The sequence below is a fragment of the Sus scrofa genome, chromosome 1, assembly GCF_054392235.1.
Source record: "Sus scrofa isolate SSC_HxYL_T2T_F1_AM1 chromosome 1, Sscrofa_HxYL_maternal_Yorkshire_Landrace_v2.0, whole genome shotgun sequence".
In the NCBI taxonomy this organism is placed as follows: Eukaryota; Metazoa; Chordata; class Mammalia; order Artiodactyla; family Suidae; genus Sus; species Sus scrofa.
In genome coordinates, this window is record NC_139383.1 from 39,706,156 (window position 1) to 39,727,341 (window position 21,186).

A 21,186-nucleotide genomic window follows, 5' to 3' on the forward strand; every position below is an offset into this window, starting at 1 on the left:
AATCTATCCTTGAAATTTTGCCTAGAAGCTATAGAATATTGAAATGTGATTTTAATGAAATGAATTGTGTTTTCCCCTTTCAGCCCCAAATATACAAGTATCATAAAATTTCAGGTATCCTAACACAAATAGCTAACTACAGTTTCTCTCTAAATAAAGTTATTGCCCACTTTTAGATGACATTTTAGAAAGCTCCATATCACAGCTGCAACAAATCCACTACTACAAAATCCAACATTCAACATATGCAAAATTAAGGCTTTTTTAAGCAGAAATGTATATTTATTCAAAATTACATTATACCATTTATAATACTGTATTGGAATAAACAACTCCCAATAAAGGTAGGTCAAAGGTAGTTGAGCCAAATAGTAAATAGTGTGCTTAGTATTCCTGTCAAGGATTTGTATATTACCTCTTAGATATCTTGATTAATCTAGACAGTTTTGAAAATAAAAATGACTGGTTTGGGGAAAAACTGAAAAAAGTGAATTAGAAACAACACAAAGCTGTTAACCTCTGTTATATGTAAACCAATTATAATCCACTGCAATTTTTAATATGGTTTAAGATTTGTTCACTCTTAGTAGTTTTGTCAAACTTTATTTTGATTCTCATCCAGGTCCTTCTTATTCACCACAAAACTAATTTTGATAAAATAAATGCATTAAAATTAATTAAGGAGGAGTTCCCATCGTGGCGCAGTGGTTAACGAATCCAACTAGGAACCATGAGGTTGAGGGTTTGATCCCTGCCCTTGCTCAGTGGGTTGACGATCCGGCGTTGCTGTGAGCTGTGGTGTAGGTTGCAGATGCGGCTCAGATCCCGCGTTGCTGTGGCTCTGGCGTAGGCCAGTGGCTACAGCCCCGATTAGACCCCTAGCCTGGGAACCTCCATATGCCGTGGGAGCCGCCCAAGAAATGGCAAAAAGCCAAAAAAAAAAAAAAATCATTAAGGACAAAAATATTTGCATGAAACTTGAAACTAGGTCCAATTCTGACCAAACACCCTGCAAAATGAAACAATGTTCACTATTTACTATAAAAGTTCATTTATTGTATTTAAGTCCTATATTTATTTGGTTTCTAAATTTTTTTTTTATTTCAGCAATATCATTTGTACTCCTTTAAAAAAAATGGTACAACTTGGGTGTTTCAATTCAGTGAATTTCTATTTTATACATTTTTTCCCTACAGTCCTAGGGAATAGATTCCCACACTTAGCACAAAATAGATTCCATAGCATTGTGTCCACATGTGGGGCCAACCTATAGACTTTGACAAAATAAAAATTTCAACTCATGAAAAAATTATATTCTTTAAGCCATTAAAAATGTGATATAATAATGTTTCAAAGTCAAGTTTCCTTTTGTTTATTATTTTCTCCCTTTCAAATATTAATAGTGCTAACTAGTTCTAATAGCACATTGGAAAGTAGTTTTTTCAGCTAAAACAAAAAACGAACAAACAAACAAAAATCCTTTTACTGCTAAAGATAATTACACTGGATATTTAGCCAACCCTCTACATTTGTTCCAATACATTTTATATACTCTGCTGATTCTTACATGATCTAATAGCCTCATAAATTTAAAATGCATCACTATTTCTTAGGCTATATATCTATACAGCACATATTAAACAGAACTTTTGCCTATTAGCTTATTTATGCAAAAAATGTAAATACCATATCTGAAAGTTCACATATTGTTCCAGAGCTTTGTTTCTTTATTTTGTGCATTGAAAGTCATTCTGAAATGTCCTCATGGCTAATGGAAATTTTCCAAATAATCATTAATACACAGCAAATAAGAAGCAAAAGAGATATTATTAACCAATCAGACCACTTAGATGCTTAGATAAAACAACAGAAGGAGAGGAAGTCTGTTCCTGAAGACACACTGCCATGGCTCTAAAAGTTTCTTTTTGTTAAGAGTAATGAACATGTTTCTTGATGTCCAAAACAACTCTGAATTTTTTTTGTTGCATTAGAGGGACCTCTGTTCCTTCAGGCATGTTACAGAAACATCAAATGTTTAATTCAACAATGTGACTTAGTTAATATTAAAGAGAATCTAACTGCCTGACTTTCTGGCTTATAATTGTATGAATTTTCAGTACTGTGAAGTAAACAAGCATTTTATGTGAAAACACTTATGCAAACTATTATTGAAATAAAAGTAATCATGCATGCCCACTTCAAAAACTTGCTTGCAAAACTCAATTTAATGCTTTGATATTGTTTTAGCATAGTGCCAGGTTTGTCAATAACATGTTCAAGGTACTGTTTTAAACTTACACAATAAAGACAATACTACATGAGAATGCTCAAAGCAAGACCTCAAATATTCTCCTTCAAATGGTATCTATAGTTCACCCTTATAATACAGATGCATGTATTTACTTTTTGTAAGAGAGCACAAATAAAATTCATATTCTAGTATCAACTGCTTTATTCCATTTTTAAAGAGGCACTTCTTCCTATTTCTCAGAGTATATTTTTATGATAATCTCTTCCTTTTAAAATATCAGTCAAAAATGTGTGCAAATATTACTGACAACACAAGGAAGTTACTTATTTTTAAACCAGCCTTGGAAGCAGCTGCCCTTGAAACACAGGAGAAAAGAAATGATACAAGAAATAGAAGGTAGGGTAGGCTGAGTAAAGGAAGTAAGTGAACTACTGGCCTATTCCAAATCAGACGTGGTAATTCATTGATGCCTACAGATTTTGAGTAACATGACAACTGAAAAAGAAAAGCATAGATCTCAAAATAGGCAAATCATAAGAGCAAACAATCTAGTGTTTGTGTGTATGCATGAGTGGGGATATACTATCATAATTAAGTTGAAAGAATATAATGGCACTTATTTGCTAAGTTGTGACAGATAACAGGCATAGCTGCATGATACAAAAAAAATCACATGAGGAAAAAGAAAGCTCTTAAATGTGTTAGTTAACTGATGCTGAGGGGAAATTTCATAAAGTTGATCAAATAGCCTCCAACTAAGCAGCTTCAAAAGCATGACTAGAATTTTTTTTTTCCCAAACTGAAAAGATATAGGCCAAGTGAACTAGATATAGCCATTTCAAAAGACATCATTGTTGTAATGTGTTCATTCATTTAAAAATATTTCACACAATCTAGCCAACTCTCAGTTGCTCATTTGAGGAAGAGCAGCCGAGCAGCAATGCCAATGCAGTTTCCAAATGTTGGGTAGGGAGAGATTGTAAGCGATATTTATAATTAGGTAGGTATACAGCTAAAATATGCCTTCTGACACTAGCCTATCATGGGAGGAAAAACCTGGGTAGGCTGGTTGACATCTGAAGGTGGTAGAATTCTGAAAATTGTCAATAGATGGTGTATATCAAAAGAAATTCATGAAAATGAAAAGTTGACTGGCCTTCTGCACTTAGTTTGTTTCTATTATTCCAATGCAATCCAATCTCTATAACATTTATGAGTGGAACACAGCACTTTATGGGCATCATTCTTCTGCACATGATTGGAAGCTGATATTTTTAAAGTATCTCTCATTCATATTATTTATGTACATTTATGTATTGTTATGAACACTAGACAATCCATTGGTGATACTGCAAAATGGTTTACTGATCTTGACTCAAGATTCTTGGTTATAGAATTATAACTGAATTTTTTTAAGTTTTGGGCTAAAATGTATGGAAAGGCCACTACATGCCTTTATTTCTGTTGGTTTCCAAAATTTCCTTGAGATACTTTTCTTTCAAAAGAATATTTTAATGATAAATCCTCAATCTCAAAAATTATCACTCTGAAAAGGTGGTAAAAATCTTGCTTTTTCACACTAGAAACTGAAATTCAAAGTTAAATTTTTTTAAATGTGCTATCTTTGCAGAATTTTTGTGAAATGAAAACTCTAACATAAGGTCTCCAAATCTAGACTTAAACTATAATATAGTATCTATGATGCCCTTAGATGATTTCATTATGTCTCCTGGATGCAATATGTTCTTAAAATCCTTTATGAAAAGAAAATATGTACTTATTGGATCATTAGGACAATTAACTTGAATTTGAGAAAAACAATATTACTCTCTGCCACCTGATACTGCCTACCTGTTTGTTTGGTTTGGTTTGTTTTTTTTGTTTTGTTTTTTTTTTTTTTGAAGAATCAAGTATATTTCACTAAAATGGCACAGATTCAAGATTGAATTACTAATTAAACTGAATTCTCTTAAATAAGATCACTGAAAGTCTGTTTCATTATACCTCATTAACTTTAGTTGAAGTGGTTTTCCAGAGTTACCATCTCATATAATAATCTATAACATTTCTAAGACCACTGAATATGTATGATTTATTTTATAAGCCTGTCACATCAAGGACTTATTAGAGCTCAGTAAAAATATATATGTGTGTGAATATATATATATATTATTTCAACCAGTGCACAAGAATTAGAAATTATCCCCTTATTGGTACTTAGTGACTTTTATATTCAAAATTAACTGTCAAACACTATTCATTTATGAGTTCTCTTTCTCTTGGTCAAATAATTTTTTGGGGAAAGTGTCTTAAATTATTCATAACGAGGTCCTGAATAAAGGATACATTGTGAAAACAGCAGTTTAAAAAGAATTCACTCTCTTTCAGAATGTCACATCTTCATTTGGGGAAACATATTTTTTTCACAAGACTCCAGGAATTAAACATAGAAGAGTTCAAGTGTTGAGTTTACCAGCTCATCTGCCATTTCTTTTCTCTCAAATGCAAGGCCAGTGATAGTCCTAGGACACATTTTCCATGAACTGAAACTCACTAGACAGGAAATACATTTATCATAATAATTTCCTAGAATTATCTAGTTCCCTGTGACCATTAAACATACATTTGAATATGACAGTTTCAGAGAAAAAAAAAAACGTGAAATAATCACTATGATAGCTGAAATATGGCTTCATAGGAAACAGGGCTACATTTAATTAGCTTTGATTGTTTATATGTCTCTTCTGTTTTTGTTATAGTTCATATCACTGGCATGGACTCATGAGCCAATCTTCCCATTTAAGTTACTACCAAAATTTACAAACTTGATGTGAAGATTACATTGTATTTACAAAGAGCTTGGCACTTACAGAATTGAATTATTGACTTGTGTTAAAGTCCAGACCAGGGCACCCATGGTTCAGGCAAATGGGAAAGCCTGATGCCTTATTATATAATATGCTACATTAACATGAATAAATAAGTTTCCAGCTGATAATTCCTCCATGGTGCTGGCCCTGGTGCTGAAAACAAGTACCTTCCATTTCTAATCCATGGGGAGGGTAGAGAAGCTATCAGTCCAGAGAAAGCAAAGGTTGCATGTTTTCTTCCTCATTTTTATCCATGCGTTTTAGCACTGTAGGATCCACAACTGATTGGGATCTGAAAATGATAAAACCAATGTCAGTGTGTTACTGCCAAACCATCCATTCTCTGCTCTGTCTTTTCTATTTTATTACTTCTCTCATGGATGCAGATTAACTTCTACATCAAGGGATTTATGAACTGAGAATGCTGTACATTTAGAGAGAGATACACTTACGGTGATGTTTTGCATCAGAAGAAACAATCCCCTCTGGCCTTTAAATAGAATAATGCACAGTAGAGGATTCTAAATACACAATAATAGGCTTAAGTTCTCTTTATAGCTGAGCAAGAACCTCTCTTTGAGACTGAGGATTTCTAGTACAGGACAGATGTGCATTCCAAGAGAACATCACCAAATGGGGGGTATAATAGTGAATTTATTGTTATAAGAAATGAAGAAGAAATAATAAGAGCCTTGATTACTCTCTTAAAGGGCTCTATGAAACAACTTGGATAGGAATGTGCATTTTCAACCATCATTTTTTAGATTTAATGAGCACAGTAGGAAAAAATCAGTATTTCAGTGTGTTTTGCTAAATTTTCCACTGGAGCATCCGAATAAAATCAACCTTACTCTTGAAAATCTGTGAAACGTTTTAAAACTTTAAAAAGTACAAACCCTTATTGTTTAGGCAGCAGTACTTTATGATAAGGAAAGTAAATAATGTGAAAACCCCTTAACATGCCTTTGATAGCAAATGGGAGTTATATCTTAATTCATCTCTAGGAAACAACATGAAACTGGGAAGGAGGAAAGTCAATGAAACGTGCTGTGGCATTAAAGTCAATGGCTGTGGCATTAAAGAAGCAGCTGCCCTTTTAAATTTCTCCTCAGTAATGAATTTTTCCCTGCTGCTTCATTCCAGCCATTTGGCTATTGCTGTGGCAATATGCCTCTTAGCAGACCTCATTACCATTCAAAAAGAAAGACTATAAGCTAAAATACAACCGCACGTGTTAATGAAAAAGAACAGCAACAGAACTAATTATCAAAGCAAAAATAATTACAGGATTAACAGATAAACTGACTTTTTCATTGAAATAAATTCATTTCTAAAGAGGGGATGAAAAGGAAGATAAGAATATTAAAACTGGGAAGTTTATTTCCTAAATCATTTCTACTATTTTACCTTTTACCTCAGTAATAGATCTGAGATGCCTATGTCAGAATGGAGACTGACTACAGTTGAATGTGGGTGTGGGTGTGTGTGTGGGTGTTTGAGATAGAGAGGGAAGTAGATGAAAGAGCAATGATAATTTATCTTAGAAAAAAGTACATGAATAAATTCATCTTAACACAATTGACAACTGCACAAAACATTTAATAATTAGACCTATAATATTGTTTTTCTGGCACTCAACTAAAAAATTGATTTCCCAAGATGAATCCATGCTAAAATATACAGCAATTCATTTAATGTCCTGCACTAGAACATTAACTCAACAACTAGTCCCCACTAGACCATAAGTTCCATGAGCAAGTACTTTATCAGTTTCTCTCCTTACCATGAACTCAATATGTATCACAGAATCTGTTATGCAGTAGGATTTCAATGTCTTAATTTTATCCAATAAATAGTTTCCTTACTGAAAGAATTTGGGTATTAAGCATTGAAACCAAAGAGCAATGAAGATAAAGCAATTTATCCTGCAGGGAAAGGAATTCCTAACAAAAATTTTATTTTAAAATTCTCGCAAAGTTAGATATTACACAAACGTTGAGGTATATCCTCATAATAGTCATTAAGAATACAACACAGCTCTTCATACAACACAGAGTACACAATTTAAGCACATGGCATAATGTTCTATTAAAACGCATATTGTAAACACACATATATAACCTTTTAAAAATTTTTAGAGAATATGGCAGTTTTAATAAAATATTTTAAATTACAGTGCACAATTCAACCTGGGATCAAGTTCCTAGTTTGCTTTTGTCATGCACTACAGATGTCAGAATTGTCAGATGATGAACGCTGACTCCACATGCAGAAAAACTCCTCGATAAGGCAAACCAGACAGAAACAATTTCTGATTAAGATCTAACTGCCCCCAGTGTACTGTTGTTTTAGTCTAGATTTTATTTTTGCCTTCTTATATAAAACAACAGGATTATTTGTATAGGATCATAACTGTTAATGAACTCATCTATTTCAATGGCAAGAAAGGAAGTTATCAATCATTTACTCATTATACATCTTGCCAATCTCCAGCTTCTACTGTCTTTGCAATGAATAAATTTCCCCCACCCTGAAAACTTAAAATTTACAATTTATTATCCAAGTATCATTTATTCATTTATTCATTTATTATGCATCTACAATATTATGCTATACTTTATTGTTTAAGAGATGAGATTTTGGACAGAAATGGATTCCAATTCTAGTTCTGCTATTTACTAGCTCTGTGACCAAGGAAGTGGAGGCTAACTTCCTAAGAGTTTGTTACCTTATGTATAAAAATGGGGAAAATAACACCTACATCATACAAATGTATTGAGAATCAATAATGCATGCATAACCCTTAGCACTAATTCTGGCAGATAGCAATGGTAGAGGTTAAGGAAATGACTTAGAGAATACTATTTCCTGTGTTCCAATATTAGCACTGCTGCTTTGTAGCTAAGTGATAGGTAGATGTGACCTTTTGTCTGTATATCTAGATTGCCTCATCAATAAGAAGGGTATTAGTGGTTTAGAGAAGCAAAGGAATTGATATATCTAAAACATCAGATAGGGTTTGGCATGTAGTAACAATAGTTATTAAATATTATTTAATAAGATGGAAGCTAGTCTTATCATAACAACATTAGCATTGATGCTCGCTGCAACTGTTGTGTGTCAGGCACCATCCTAGGTACTAGAGACATAAGGTAAAATACCCTTCCCCAGGTTAAGGAACTCAGAGTCTACTCAGCTTTGTATGCTTTAACACGATTAGTCTATCTCTCCACAGATTTACTCAGGAAACAAAATCTTCTTCCTATACATATAGCTAAATTCACCCAAAAGAAGAGTTATCTATGACTCCTTAGTGAAGGAATGATTTTTCCCCATCAATCTAAGAATGATAGAAAACTGGAAAATAAAATGGATCCTAGAAACAATTTTCTCCCATCCCTAATGGGGAGCCGCCTTCCCTGCCACAGAGAAGATGAGAATCAAGTGAAACAAATTTCTTGCTCTCATTCTTCAGGAATTTTCAAATAGAACCATATAAGCTTCAAATAATTAAAAAAAACCTACACCAAACAAAAATGTCTTAGATTCTAATTGGCCCATGTCAAAAGCAAGAAACTCAGGGCTGGGGAAGTCATTGTGCTATGAGCCAAATCTGCAGAGGACAAAATGGCCTAATTAATTGGAGAAGAAAATCAGGATCCAAAAAGACATCAAAAGGTGGGTCATCTGTGCCAAGTGTAACAAGATGATGTCAATCAATTACAATAATGTGCTTGGAGGAAAAAACTAAATACAGAAATAGAGAATAATGAGGATAAGGATCTGTGAGTAATGAGACTAGTTTTAAGGAGCTCAATATGAGTCAGCAATTTGGTGATTTGGCAGCCTAAATGACAGCAACAATGACAACAGCAACCAAAGGAAGCCCACGGGGTCTATGCTGCAAAGCCAGAATTCCAGAACCTCAGTGTGAGTAGTGATAGCAACAGATGTCACCTCTACAGTTCTAGACACTGTACTTAAAAGGGGGAACTGATAGACAACAGAGGACTCCTTCATTCATGTAACTGGTACTTAGTAGGCACCCTTTGTGTGCCCACCTCCATTCCAAGCACTTAGAATTCAGAAGAGAACAGGAGTTCCCGTCGTGGCACAGTGGAGGAAATAAGCACTGTTAGTTGGCAAAGGAAAAGACTAGGAGACACACATGAGAGCTGCTTCCAAAACCTTCTGTAGCTCAGTCTAGAGTGAGGGCACTCTGCATCATGCTGTCACAGAAGATTAGACAAGATTCATATTAACAACGTGAAAGGCTCTGTACTTCATGGACTAGAACCCTGTTCTATGACATCTAGACTCTGTAACTTTGGGGATACAAATATCTGCTTAACAGAGTTGCTGTGAAGATTAAATAAATTAATGGTACAAAAAAAAAAGATTCCTAGTAAGAGTACCACAGGTATAATAAATGGTTGATTGTAACAGCTATCATTATTAGGATTATTATGTTTTTTTCAGAAGGAACTTAGGCAATGGCTCTTAACCATTTTGGGCCTAGATGAGAAAACTTTCAGAATTTGATGAAATATATGCCCTCTCTCCAGAAAAATATGTAATTCACACACAGACACATAGTTTTGAATACAACTTATAGCATTTAACAGACTGCTTTCACAGTCCATTAATGAACCCCTTTGGTTAGAAGAGCATAGAACTCAGATTAGGAAGTCCTGTTTTAAGAGTAGGGAGTTGAGAAGCCTAAACTTGATTTAAACATAATCTTATTGATTTGTAGAGGAATTAAAGCTGTAGATGTCACTGGCTTTTCCATACTCTCCTAGGAGGTGTGGAGCAGTCTGGTGAGAGAAAGGCATCGCATAGACACCAACAATAGCAACAACAACAGAAGCCAAAAGGAGGCCAGCCCCAAGGAACAAGGATGCCACTGCTGAGTCACAGTGGTGGCCAGAGGACCATAAGGCTTTTACCAGAGAAGGATGAAAGACAGTGTTTGGGATGACATGTGAGGTGCCCTTGGGTCCTCCCTGAACTACGTGAAGAGAGACTTGTAGGAACTGTGTCTCCTTTATTTACAAGATAGGAAATGAACCAAGAAAGAATATTTGTTACCATTATCCAAATGAATTCTAAATTGGTGTGCTCTGAGGTAGCATGAGAATTAGATATCTTCCGGTTTGCTACTGAGTGCAAACTCAGAGGCAGTTATGCATTTGTGTGCTTCTGGTAACCCCTGGTAACCCCTCTGCCCTCCATCACCAGGAGACTATGGCTGGACATATGTTTTATCCTCATTGGATTCAGAACACCAGGGAAAGAGTCTACACAGAATATGCATTGAATAAATATGCATTGATTGGAAGAAAACAGACATAATAACACTATGAGAGTCAAAGCAGGGCATCAGATTCTGACTCAATAATGAAGTCTATAAAGATAAAAGCTATAGGGAAATAGAATATTTTGCCTCAGGAATGGCTGGACAAAAACTTTTAAACAAACATGGCAGGGATACTGAAAAAAGAATGTAAGCTTTGAATGTTAGTGTTCGAAATGCATGTGTGTGTGTGTGTGTGTGTGTGTGTGTGTGTGTGTGTGTTTGCTATGGATCTCTTTCTTCGAATGAAATCTTACCTAGAAGTCTAAGAGATTGCTGTGATAGAGAGTCATTCTCACCACGGTGGAGATGGGCACAATCCGCACCCCACCTGCTTGCCCTGAGGCACTTTACCAGAACCTTAAAGTACAGTTTGAAAGAAAAAACCATTAGATTTGGTGACTTCTAGATTGTCTGTGAATTTGGAGCAACAGTAGACTCAAGGATACCTTGAATGACTATCTTTGACTCAAAATTCCAAGACATCCAATCATGGGACCATGAAAGGCTTTAAAATCCCACCCAATATCTACTTCAGAAAAATATAAAATCTGGAGTTGTAGTTGGGGTCCCCACTCTGGTCCCAGCCCCCTTCCCAGCTATCTCCAGCATACCTCTTCATGGACTTGGGGGAGAGTTCCTTCTCCATGTCCTTCACAGGCATGCTGTAAGAGTCCACATTGTACTCACTGTCATCATCATACTCGTGGTCTAGCAGTGTTCTTGCCCAGGTTCCCATATCGTAGGGAGGAAGCATTCCTCCAAACTCAGAGGGCAGAATCTCAGGATGGATTAGTTGGTGTAGACTGTTCAGGTTGTTACCATGCAAAAATATCTACAAAGGCAAGAAGAAGGTGGGGGAAAACACACAGAGAAGAATAAATATCACCCAGATGCTGGGGGTGGGAGGGAAGGATTGAGACTAGGCAGAGCCAAAACAAGAGTTTTCCAAGTCTATTAAAATATTTAAGCCCTTCCTTGACTCTATGAAACAGGCAGGCTGGTACTGTAATTCTAATATTTCATATAAAAATCCCAAGGTTCAGGGAGTTTAAGTAGCTTCAAGAAGGTCAGATAGTTATTGGGTTAAGGAGCTGGAAACAAATTTGGTTTCCTGCTTCATAGCTGGGAACATGAGCCGAATCTAATGTGCACATTGATGTGTACATTATCCTGGTGTTAGTTGTGCAAAGCTGATAATATGCATAATGAATGCTGTTAAAACAGACTCTTCTCATAAGGGACTCATCAACTGCAGAGCCCATTCAAGTTATTAAACCCAAAATCTGTCACCAGTATGGCTTTCTCTTTATCATCAATAAAAAATAAGAATACTATAAGCACTGAATTACTGCTTTATAATGCAAAGTATGTGATGTAAATAAAAGTAGATTAGCATCATCATAATAAAAGGTTGAGTGAAGTTTCAAGTCCCAAAGGACTTATGGTCTGTCATGTTGCCAGCATCTTCTCTGCTAGAGATTTCCTGGCTTATTATTCAAATAGGAAATGGAATAATGACTTAAAACTGCAAAGCTGTGAGTATATGCTAATTACTGTTATTATTGACTACATAAAATTTTTGTTAAACAGGAGCATTATTTAAGCTACATACTCAAGATTTGTTTCTCTGTAAATTGCTACCTCTTTTCTCTTCTTTCATTTCCGTCTCAAAACTGCAGATCGGTCTTTTCTAATGCAGCACTGTTGTCATCTCATATAAATTTATATGTATATACGTATATTTAAAAGATTATAGTTTACGAGTGGCTTAGAAATGATCTCAGACTTCAGGTTCAAGATGAACAGGCTAAGACATTCATCTTGCTTTCCATACTTTTAGAATCCACCAAAATAAATATGGAGGAAAACAAAGGAAGACTATTCTATACCACATAAAATAAGAGGAATGGGAGTCACTAGACAACAAGTAAATTCAACAAATTGTGGAACATTATAAAAGCACATGAGAGTAGATCCCTGGCCAAAACAATTAAGTAAGAGGCTGCCTAGAATACATAATGTGGGGCTTAGAGAGGTGGAAGATACTGTCTGCCCCAAGTTAAGTCAGGTTAATTGCAAACTTTATATCTTCCCACTCCTATATGCAGAACACAACAGCCAAGGAAAACACACACACATACACACACACACACATACACACACACAGACTCCCCTAGAATTTTCCTGGGAAAATTAAATTCTAGCACCTGAAATCCCCACTTTATTAGCTATATAAGCTTTGTTTCATCAGATATGTTACCTCATGTAAGAAATCTCTTTCAAGTCACAAAAGAGTTATGGTAATAACTCCTTAGAAAAGTAAATGTAATTCACACTACTTCCTCTCTTTTCGCTAACACTCTGTTACCTCCTTCCTCAACACCACTTTCAGCTTTGGCTTTGTTTCCTCTTTCCCTGAAAAAATAGGGCAACCAGATGAGACCCACCCACCAGCATCTGTGTCCTTATGCTTTGCCTGAGCTCCTAGCAAAATAAAAGAATAAACCCTCCAAAGGCCAATCCCTCCACCTGTGCACTAGAATTCATCCTCTCTTCCACTCAGTTCTGTTTCCCAAGCAATTATCTTTGGTCTCTCTTGCATCATCAAATTTCCTCTCTTATGGATCTTTTCCATCAAAGAACAAACATGCCAACTCTACTCTCTTCCCTTCCTCCTATACAGATGCATAAAACCTCTCTTGACCCTACTTCTACCTCCAGTTATCCTATTTTTCTCCTGCCCTTTATTGCAAAACTCATCAAAGGAGTGATCTACATTCACTGTCCAAGTACTTTTGTCCCATTTTTCCTGAATCCAATCCAAATAGGCTTTGCCTCCCACCACTGCACAAAAATAGTTGTCAAGATCCTTTCACTGCTAAATTCAGTATCCAATTCTCCGTCCTTATGTTTCTTAAACTCTTAGCAGCACTGGATGGAGTAGATGACTCTACTCATTGAGACATTTTCTCCCAGGTGCTCTTGGTTTCCTCCTATTTGATAGATGCTTTTTTTCAATCTCTTTTGGTTATTCCTCATCACCCAAACATCTTATCAGAGAGCTCCAGGATTCACTTCTTGGATGTATTCTCTTCTCTAACTATATTCATTCCTTGGTGATATCATTCAGTCTAGAGGCTTTGAATATTGTCCACACACTAAAAATTTATATCTTGAATCTTGACCTTTCTCCTGAACTCCACATTGGTATTTCTACTCTCCATGTTGCACCTCCACTTAAAAGGTCCATGAACACCTTGAACTTAACATGTCCAAAACTGAACTCAGAATTTTCTACCCCAAATCAACCCCCCCTATTTTTGACATCAGTTGATGGTACAAATATGCTTCTAATTTCTCAGACCAAAACATTGTCTTATATTTTCCTTCTTTCATAATCTAAGTTGATAGTAGATTCTTTTGACACTACCTCCAAAATCTACCCTGAATTCAAAATCTGATCAGCTTCACCCCTACAACCCTAATTCAACTATCATCCTTACTATTATCATCCTTCAAACTGTATTACTGCACTAGCCTCCTAACTGCTCTCCCTATTTCTCCTCTCACCAATGACACTCTATTGTTTTTTTGAGATTTTTATTTTTTCCATTATGGTTGATTTACAGTGTTCTGTCAATTTCTACTGTATAACAAAGTGACTCAGTCATACATACATGCATATATATGTATATGTTCTTTTTCTCATATCTATTCTCAACACAGCAGCTGTAATGACCATGTCAGAACATCTGGCAGATCATGTTAGTCTGCTCACAAGTCCCCACTGACCTCTTCTTTCTCTGTAAGACCCTCTGTTAATCCCTGTAAATCCTGTAAGACCTGCTATAAACCCCTTCTTTGAATGAATCTCCTACCACTCACTCCCTGCTGAAACATACCACGCACACATTAGTCTCATCATTTATTGATGTTTTACTATATTCTACCCTTTACATATTTTTTCTTCTTCCACTTTACATAAGAAATTGAGTCCTGTTGGGCTCCTTTGCTTCAGATAACCTACAATTATAATTATCCTGAATAATACTTCAATTTTTAAATCTTATTTTCCTTTAATGTGCTATTAAAAAGATTGTGGTAGGTGGACATAATTATAGTAGGAGGAGGGTAGAATTTTTTTTTAATTAGCAAGGAGTAGAAGTGAAGGTCCATGATACTGAAGAAGTAGTAGAAATTGGTGCCAACTAACAGTGGAACCAGTTTCCTGTCATTGCCTGGGATGTGGCAGGACCACAACCGTGGACCAGCTGAAGAGTACACTGGGAGTGGATCGAAACCTAGCCATTGGCTTCAAGCTTCAGTAAAGATACTCGGGACCAGAAATAGAACTTCCTTTAAGAAATCAATACTAGCTTGATCATTGGGCATGTACAAAAGTGGCCATGATGGATGGGAAATTAGGCTTACATGGAAGATTCCAGATGTAGGTGAAATTGTGAGACGAAGGGACCCCTATAACACTTAAGGTTGGCATTCTCATCAGCCTAGCGTGTAGGGGAGTCAAGGTCTGATTAATTTAAGAAAATGAAGAACTAATTTATTGTGAAAAATGATTCACAACAACTCCTTAGGTTTGGTTTTGTTTTACCAGTTTTTTAGAACAGATTTATAGCATCTGTATTATAAGGTGTGTGAGTAATACTGTAATGCTGAATCACTTGGAATCCCAGTAAGGAAATATAATAACTTTGCAGTGTGCATTGATTTTACAAGTAGAAATTAAAGGTGTTTTAATCCATAATTATTTTCTCATGTGAAAATTTCCAAGTTATATAGTTTTAATTAAAATGGTAACATTCAAATACCTCACTTGCATCTGGAATTGTGCCAGCAAAGCATTCTTCTAGGCATTGTCAAAATCATCAAATTCAATCAAATAACCCCTAAACTTGGAGCTTTCCCTCTTTTCTAGACTTGACCCCTTCAGTCTCTTGAACAAAACAGAGTCCTGTTAAAATCATGTCACAACAAGTCACCCCTGCACGCAGTCTTTCAGGTGCTTCTCACTCCACCCTGACTGAAAGCCCTGATCTTTGCAGTGAGGTACCAGGCTGTCTACGAGCAGATACACCCTGTTCTTCCCTATCTAGTCCCCTCCTCCCCTCTCCAACGGTTCATTCCACTCCACCTTTTCTAGCCTCCTTGCTGTTTGTCAAATGTCCCAGGCCTGTTTCTACCTAAAGACTATTGCCTTTGCTATTCTCTCTAGAACAGTCTTCCAGGTAAATCCACATATTCAGTTCTACTACCTCCTAGCTGTGATTTAGAGCAAATGGCTTCAGCGCCTGTGCCTTGTTTTCCCATTTATAAAAGGAGAACAGTAACAATCCTTACCCTAAAGCCTTGTAAGGATTAAAAGTGTTAACATACTGAAAGTACTTAGAACAGCATGTGGCACAGAGTGAATACTACAAAAGCATTCGCCAGTATAATTTGTACTAAAAGCCCCTACAGGTGTTTTGGATCACCTGATCATCTCTTCATAAAACAATGTTTAAAAGCCTTATTTCTGAGGCACAGCAATACATTTTTCTGAACTATAAAACGCAAATCAATTTGATTCTTGGTGATAGAAACAATTCCTAATATAAATTATAATTGTTTATAGAATTCTTCCTCCTAACTATTGGAATATTTTCAACAAATCCATAAACTCTCTCTTCATGAATGTTTGACAAAAACACTTACTTAACAATGATTTCACTTCCACACTCACAATGAGGCTTTTATGGCACTGAAATACCTGAAGTGCCTTCTCATTCATCAAGAAACATGGCAAATTATCTTCCATATGGATTTAGAAGTAACTATATTTTACTGTGGAACTAATCATTTGAAAATTGGTCACAGCATCATGGTAAAAATATCACTAAATGCAGAGCTATTTGAATTCAAATGTTAACTCCTCACAACTTTACAGCTGTGTAAATGAGTAAGCAAGTTATTTATCCATCCTAAGACTTCCTTTCCTCAATTTTGAAATAGGAGATGATGCTTACTAAGCTTTACTTTTCAGAGATGTTTGGAGGATAAAATGATATAATGTATATTAAAGTACATTTTAAAATCTTATTTTAGAGTTACCTTGTGGCTCATTGGGTTAAGGATCCAGAGTTGTCACAGCTGTGGCTCAGGTCAGGTTGTAGTCCATGTGCCACACATGTATTAAATGATTCATATAAATTATCTTATTCTCAGAAAAATGATTATTTTGGTACATACTTTGAATATCCTCATTGTTAGGTGAAATTGAATCTCAGAATTCAAGTAACTTGTAGTTTAGAGAAATATTAAAATTTCTACACATTAGCATTCTTTCTGAAATGGGTGATTAATCATGATAATCACTACAAAATTATATTAGCACAAAATTCACTCTGTTCAACATAATACATATTGTGAAATAACCAACACCCATTTATCAACATATAAAATTATAACTTTTGTCTAAACGTTTCTTGAAAGAAGTGTACCACTAACAACATAGTAACATGGCATAATTTGTTTTTACCTTTAAACTGATGCTTTAATATATAATGAATGTGCTAAAATATTCTTCTCATTTGTAGGAAAGCAAGAGAGCTAGCTTTTAAATTTTTATTCCACAGATACACTGTTCAGAATTAATCAGAAGATCTTTAAATTTTGCAAAATATCTTTTATGCTGAATAGTTACATTCTATATAACACATTTTACCATAGCCAATATCATACATAAAGTAAGCATCAGAATTTATTGCATGGGAAGGAGAAAAGAGATTTAAAAAAAGAAATAAATACCCTTTTCCGAGTCTTCTCCTTTAGGAAAGGCCGGATCACGGTATACAAGGCGTGGATATACCAGGGTTGGTTGACAAAGTGAATTCCTCCAAATCGTGCTGGGAAACTATCCTAAAGTAACATGGAGGGGAAAAAAAAATCAAAACATGGTTTAAACACTGAGAAGGTTTAGGGAAGGCCACATGGCACACAAATGAGATTATCCCTATAGTTAAGAAGAAGAAAGAAGGATGAACCTTAATGCAATTAAAAGTTGTAACTTTCTTACAGAAACTGAAGCAAGATGTAATAAAGCACATCTTTCTCAAGAATATGTTGTTGATAAGAATTTCAGCATTTTTAGGAGGGTCACATTTTAAGCCTGCAGAGACATTAGAAATTTGTTAAATAATCAATCTAGGAAGTTCCCTTGAGGTGCAGTGGGTTAAGGAGCTTGTGTTGCTACAGCTGTGGCTCAGGTCGCAACTGTGGCATGAATTTGATCCCTGGCCCTGGAACTTCCACATGCTGTAGGTATGGCCAGAAAAAAAAAAAAAAAAGAATCTATGTTAGATAAGTTCACATTAAAGTATATTTAAGTTGAAATGTTTTATTAAATTTCATTGGAGTCATCTATGATATGAGCACTGACACATATGAAACCTCACTTTACTCTCTTATTATCAACTTTACTATAAACACTCTCCTTTCCTTATCCCAACTATTAAAAAATGAAAATGTGTGTAAGCAAAATAAAAACCTGGAACTGTAGTGTGAGAAAGTTGCAGATGCATTCTCCAGGTTAAATGAAGGTCACACACTCTGAGCTCCCCCCACAGGAAGAAAGTGGTGCTATCACACTCATTAAACTTTTCTGTTTTTAGGGGACACTTATGAGCACTAGAAATTAATAAGTGATTTTGTGTATTGAGTTTTAGAGTCAACAAACATTTTTTGAAAATTAATTTTTATCTCTGAGAATAACACACTTTAAAAAAAAGTACTTCAAATAATAAATTGGTAAAATGTGTCTTATTTTGTGTCTTACTTCTTTTATAAATTTTTAGCTTTCATTCATGAGATTATTACAAAACAGAAATGATTCAGATAAAAATGCAGACATAGAATGTTTTAATATAATGACATTCTTATACAAAAAAGAAGATAATATATATTTATGAAGTTCACTGTATTTAAATATTCTTTCACTTTCACTCATATTTTATAATCTTATTTTTAAATTTTGTTTTATTGAAGTATAGTTGATTTACAATATTATGTTAGTTTCTGGTATACAGCAGAGTGATTAAGATATACATATATACACACACATATTCTTTTTCATATTCTTTTCCATTACATTTTTGTTACAGGATGTTGAATATAGTTCTCTGTGCTATACAATAGGACCATGTTTATCCTGTTGTTTATCCATTCTATATATAAGAGCTTGCATCTGCTAATCCCAAACTCCCAATTCATCCTTCTTCTTGGCAACCACAAGCCTGTTCTCTACCTCTGTGAGTCTGTTTCTGTTTCATAGATAAGTTCATTTGTATCATATTTTAGACTCCACATATAAATGATATCATATGATATTTGTTTTTCCCCTTCTGACTTGACTTCACATACTATGATAATCTCTAGGTCCATCCATGTTGCTGCGAATGGCATTATTTCATTCTTTTTATACCTGAATACTATTCAAGTGTGTGTGTGTGCATGTGTGCCATATCTTCTTTACATTCACCTCTTGATGGACATTGAGATTATTTCCATGTCTTGGCTTTGTAAATAGAGCCACTATGAACATAGGGGTGCAGGTTCTTTAGTTTGTTCAGATATATGTCTAGGAGTGAAGCTGCTGGATCATATGGCAACTCTACTTTTAGCTTTTTGAAGAATCTCCATAATGTTTTCCATAGTGCTTTACATTTCCCCCTTTTCTGCACATCCTCTCCAGCATTCATTGTTGGTGGACATTTTAATGTCGGTTATTCTGACAAGTGTGAGACCTCATTGTGTTTTAATTTGGATTTCTCTAATAATTAGCAATGTTGAGTATCTTTTCATATGCCTATTGGCCATATGATGTCTTCTTCAGATAAATGTCTATTTAGGTCTTCTGCCCATTTTTTAATTGAGTTGTTTTTGTTGTTACTGAGTTTTATTAGCTCTTTGTTTATTGTGGAAATTAAAGCCTTGCTAGTTGCATCATTTACAAATATTTTCTCTCAGTCTGCAGGTTTTCTTTTCATTTTGATTATAGTTTCCTTTGCTGTGCAAAAGCTTACAGGTTTGATTAGGCCCCAATAGTTTATTTTTGCTTTTACTTTATTGCCTTGGGAGACTGACCTAAGAGATCATTGGTATGATTCATGTCAGAGAATGTTTTGCCTATGTTTTCTTCTAAGTCATTTTGAGTTCTAGGAGTCGTGTCTTATATTTAAGTCTTTAAGTCATTTTGAGTTTATTTTTGTGTATGGTGAAAAGAATGTTCTAACTTTATTGATTTACAAGCAGCAGTCCAGCTTTCCCAACACTGCTCACTGAAGAGACTGTCTTTTCTCCATTGTATATTATTACCTTTTTGTGTGGAAGATTAATTGACTCTAGGCATGTGGGTTTATTTCTGAGCTCTTTATTCTGTTCCATTCATGCAGATGTCTGTTTTTGTGTCAATAGCACACAGTTTTTTTTTGTTTTGTTTTGTCTTTTGTCTTTTTTTGTTGTTATTTCTTGGGCCGCTCCCGCGGCATATGGAGGTTCCCAGGCTAGGGGTCTAATCGGAGCTGTAGCTACGGCCTACGCCAGGGCCACAGCAACGCGGGATCCGAGCCGCGTCTGCAACCTACACCACAGCTCACAGCAACGCCGGATCGTTAACCCACTGAGCAAGGGCAGGGACCGAACCCGCAACCTCATGGTTCCTAGTCGGATTCGTTAACCACTGCACCACGATGGGAACTCCCAGCACACAGTTTTGATTACTGTAGCTTTGTGGTATTGTCTGAAGTTTGGGAGCATTATGCCTTCTGTTTTGTACTTTTCCTCAGGTTGTTCTGGCAATTCTGAGTCTTTAATGGTTCCAGATAAATTTTAGGGTTATTTGTTCTAGGTCTGTGGAAAATGTCATTGGTAATTTGAAAGGGACTGCATTAAAGCTGTAGATTGCTTTGCGTAGTACAGTCATTTAAAAAAATATTAATTTGTGAGTTCCCATTGTGGCACAGTAGATATGAATCTGACTAGTAACCATAAGGTTGCAGGATCAATTCCTGGCCTCGCTCAGTGGGTTAAGGATCCAGCATTGCCGTGAGCCATGGTGTAGTTCACACATGCAGCTCTGATCCCGCATTGCTGTGACTCTGGCATAGGCTGGTGGCTGTGGCTCCAATTCGATCCCTAGCCTAGGAACCACCATATGCTGTGGGTGCAGCCCTAAAAAGCAAAAGAAAAAAAACAAAAAAAAATTAATTCTTCCAACCTAAGAGCATGGGATATTTTTCCATTTCTTTGAATCATCTTCAGTTTCCTTTATTAATTTTTTTTAGCTATCAAAAGTCTTCTATTTCTTTGGTCAGGTTTATTCCTAACTATTTAATTAATTTATTTATTTGATCTTTTTTGATGTGATTTTATTTTTTATAATGATTTTTATTTTTTTCCATTATACCTGGTTTACAGTGTTCTGTCAATTTTCTGCTTCACAGCAAGGTGATCCAGTCACACATACATGAATACATTCTTTTTTATCACATTATCATGCTCCATCACAAGTGACCAGACATAGTTACCAGTGCTACACAGCAGGATCCCATTGCTTATCCATTCCAAAGGCAATAGTTCTTATTTTTTTATAATGATTTTTTTTCCATTATAGCTGGTTTTGATGTGATTTTAAAAGGGATTTTTTTTTTACT

General features: G+C 35.4%; 1 protein-coding gene across 7 annotated transcripts in view; it reads right to left on the reverse strand.

Annotated features, from left to right (window-relative positions):
- Window positions 1-260: 260 nt before the first annotated feature.
- Window positions 261-21,186, reverse strand: part of CLVS2 (clavesin 2) — a 71,953-nt gene continuing 51,027 nt past the window's right edge. For 5 of the 7 annotated variants that reach the window (XM_013992604.3, XM_013992600.3, XM_013992602.3 and 2 more), the window contains 3 exons: window positions 17,285-17,395; window positions 11,092-11,312; window positions 261-5,413 (listed from right to left, as the gene is read on the reverse strand). In XM_013992604.3, coding sequence (XP_013848058.1) covers window positions 5,326-5,413; window positions 11,092-11,312; window positions 17,285-17,395 — 420 coding nt within the window. In that variant the 3' untranslated portion in view covers window positions 261-5,325. The remainder of the gene's footprint in view (window positions 5,414-11,091; window positions 11,313-17,284; window positions 17,396-21,186) is intronic. The other 2 variants (XM_084958118.1, XM_084958122.1) reach the window with 2 other exon arrangements.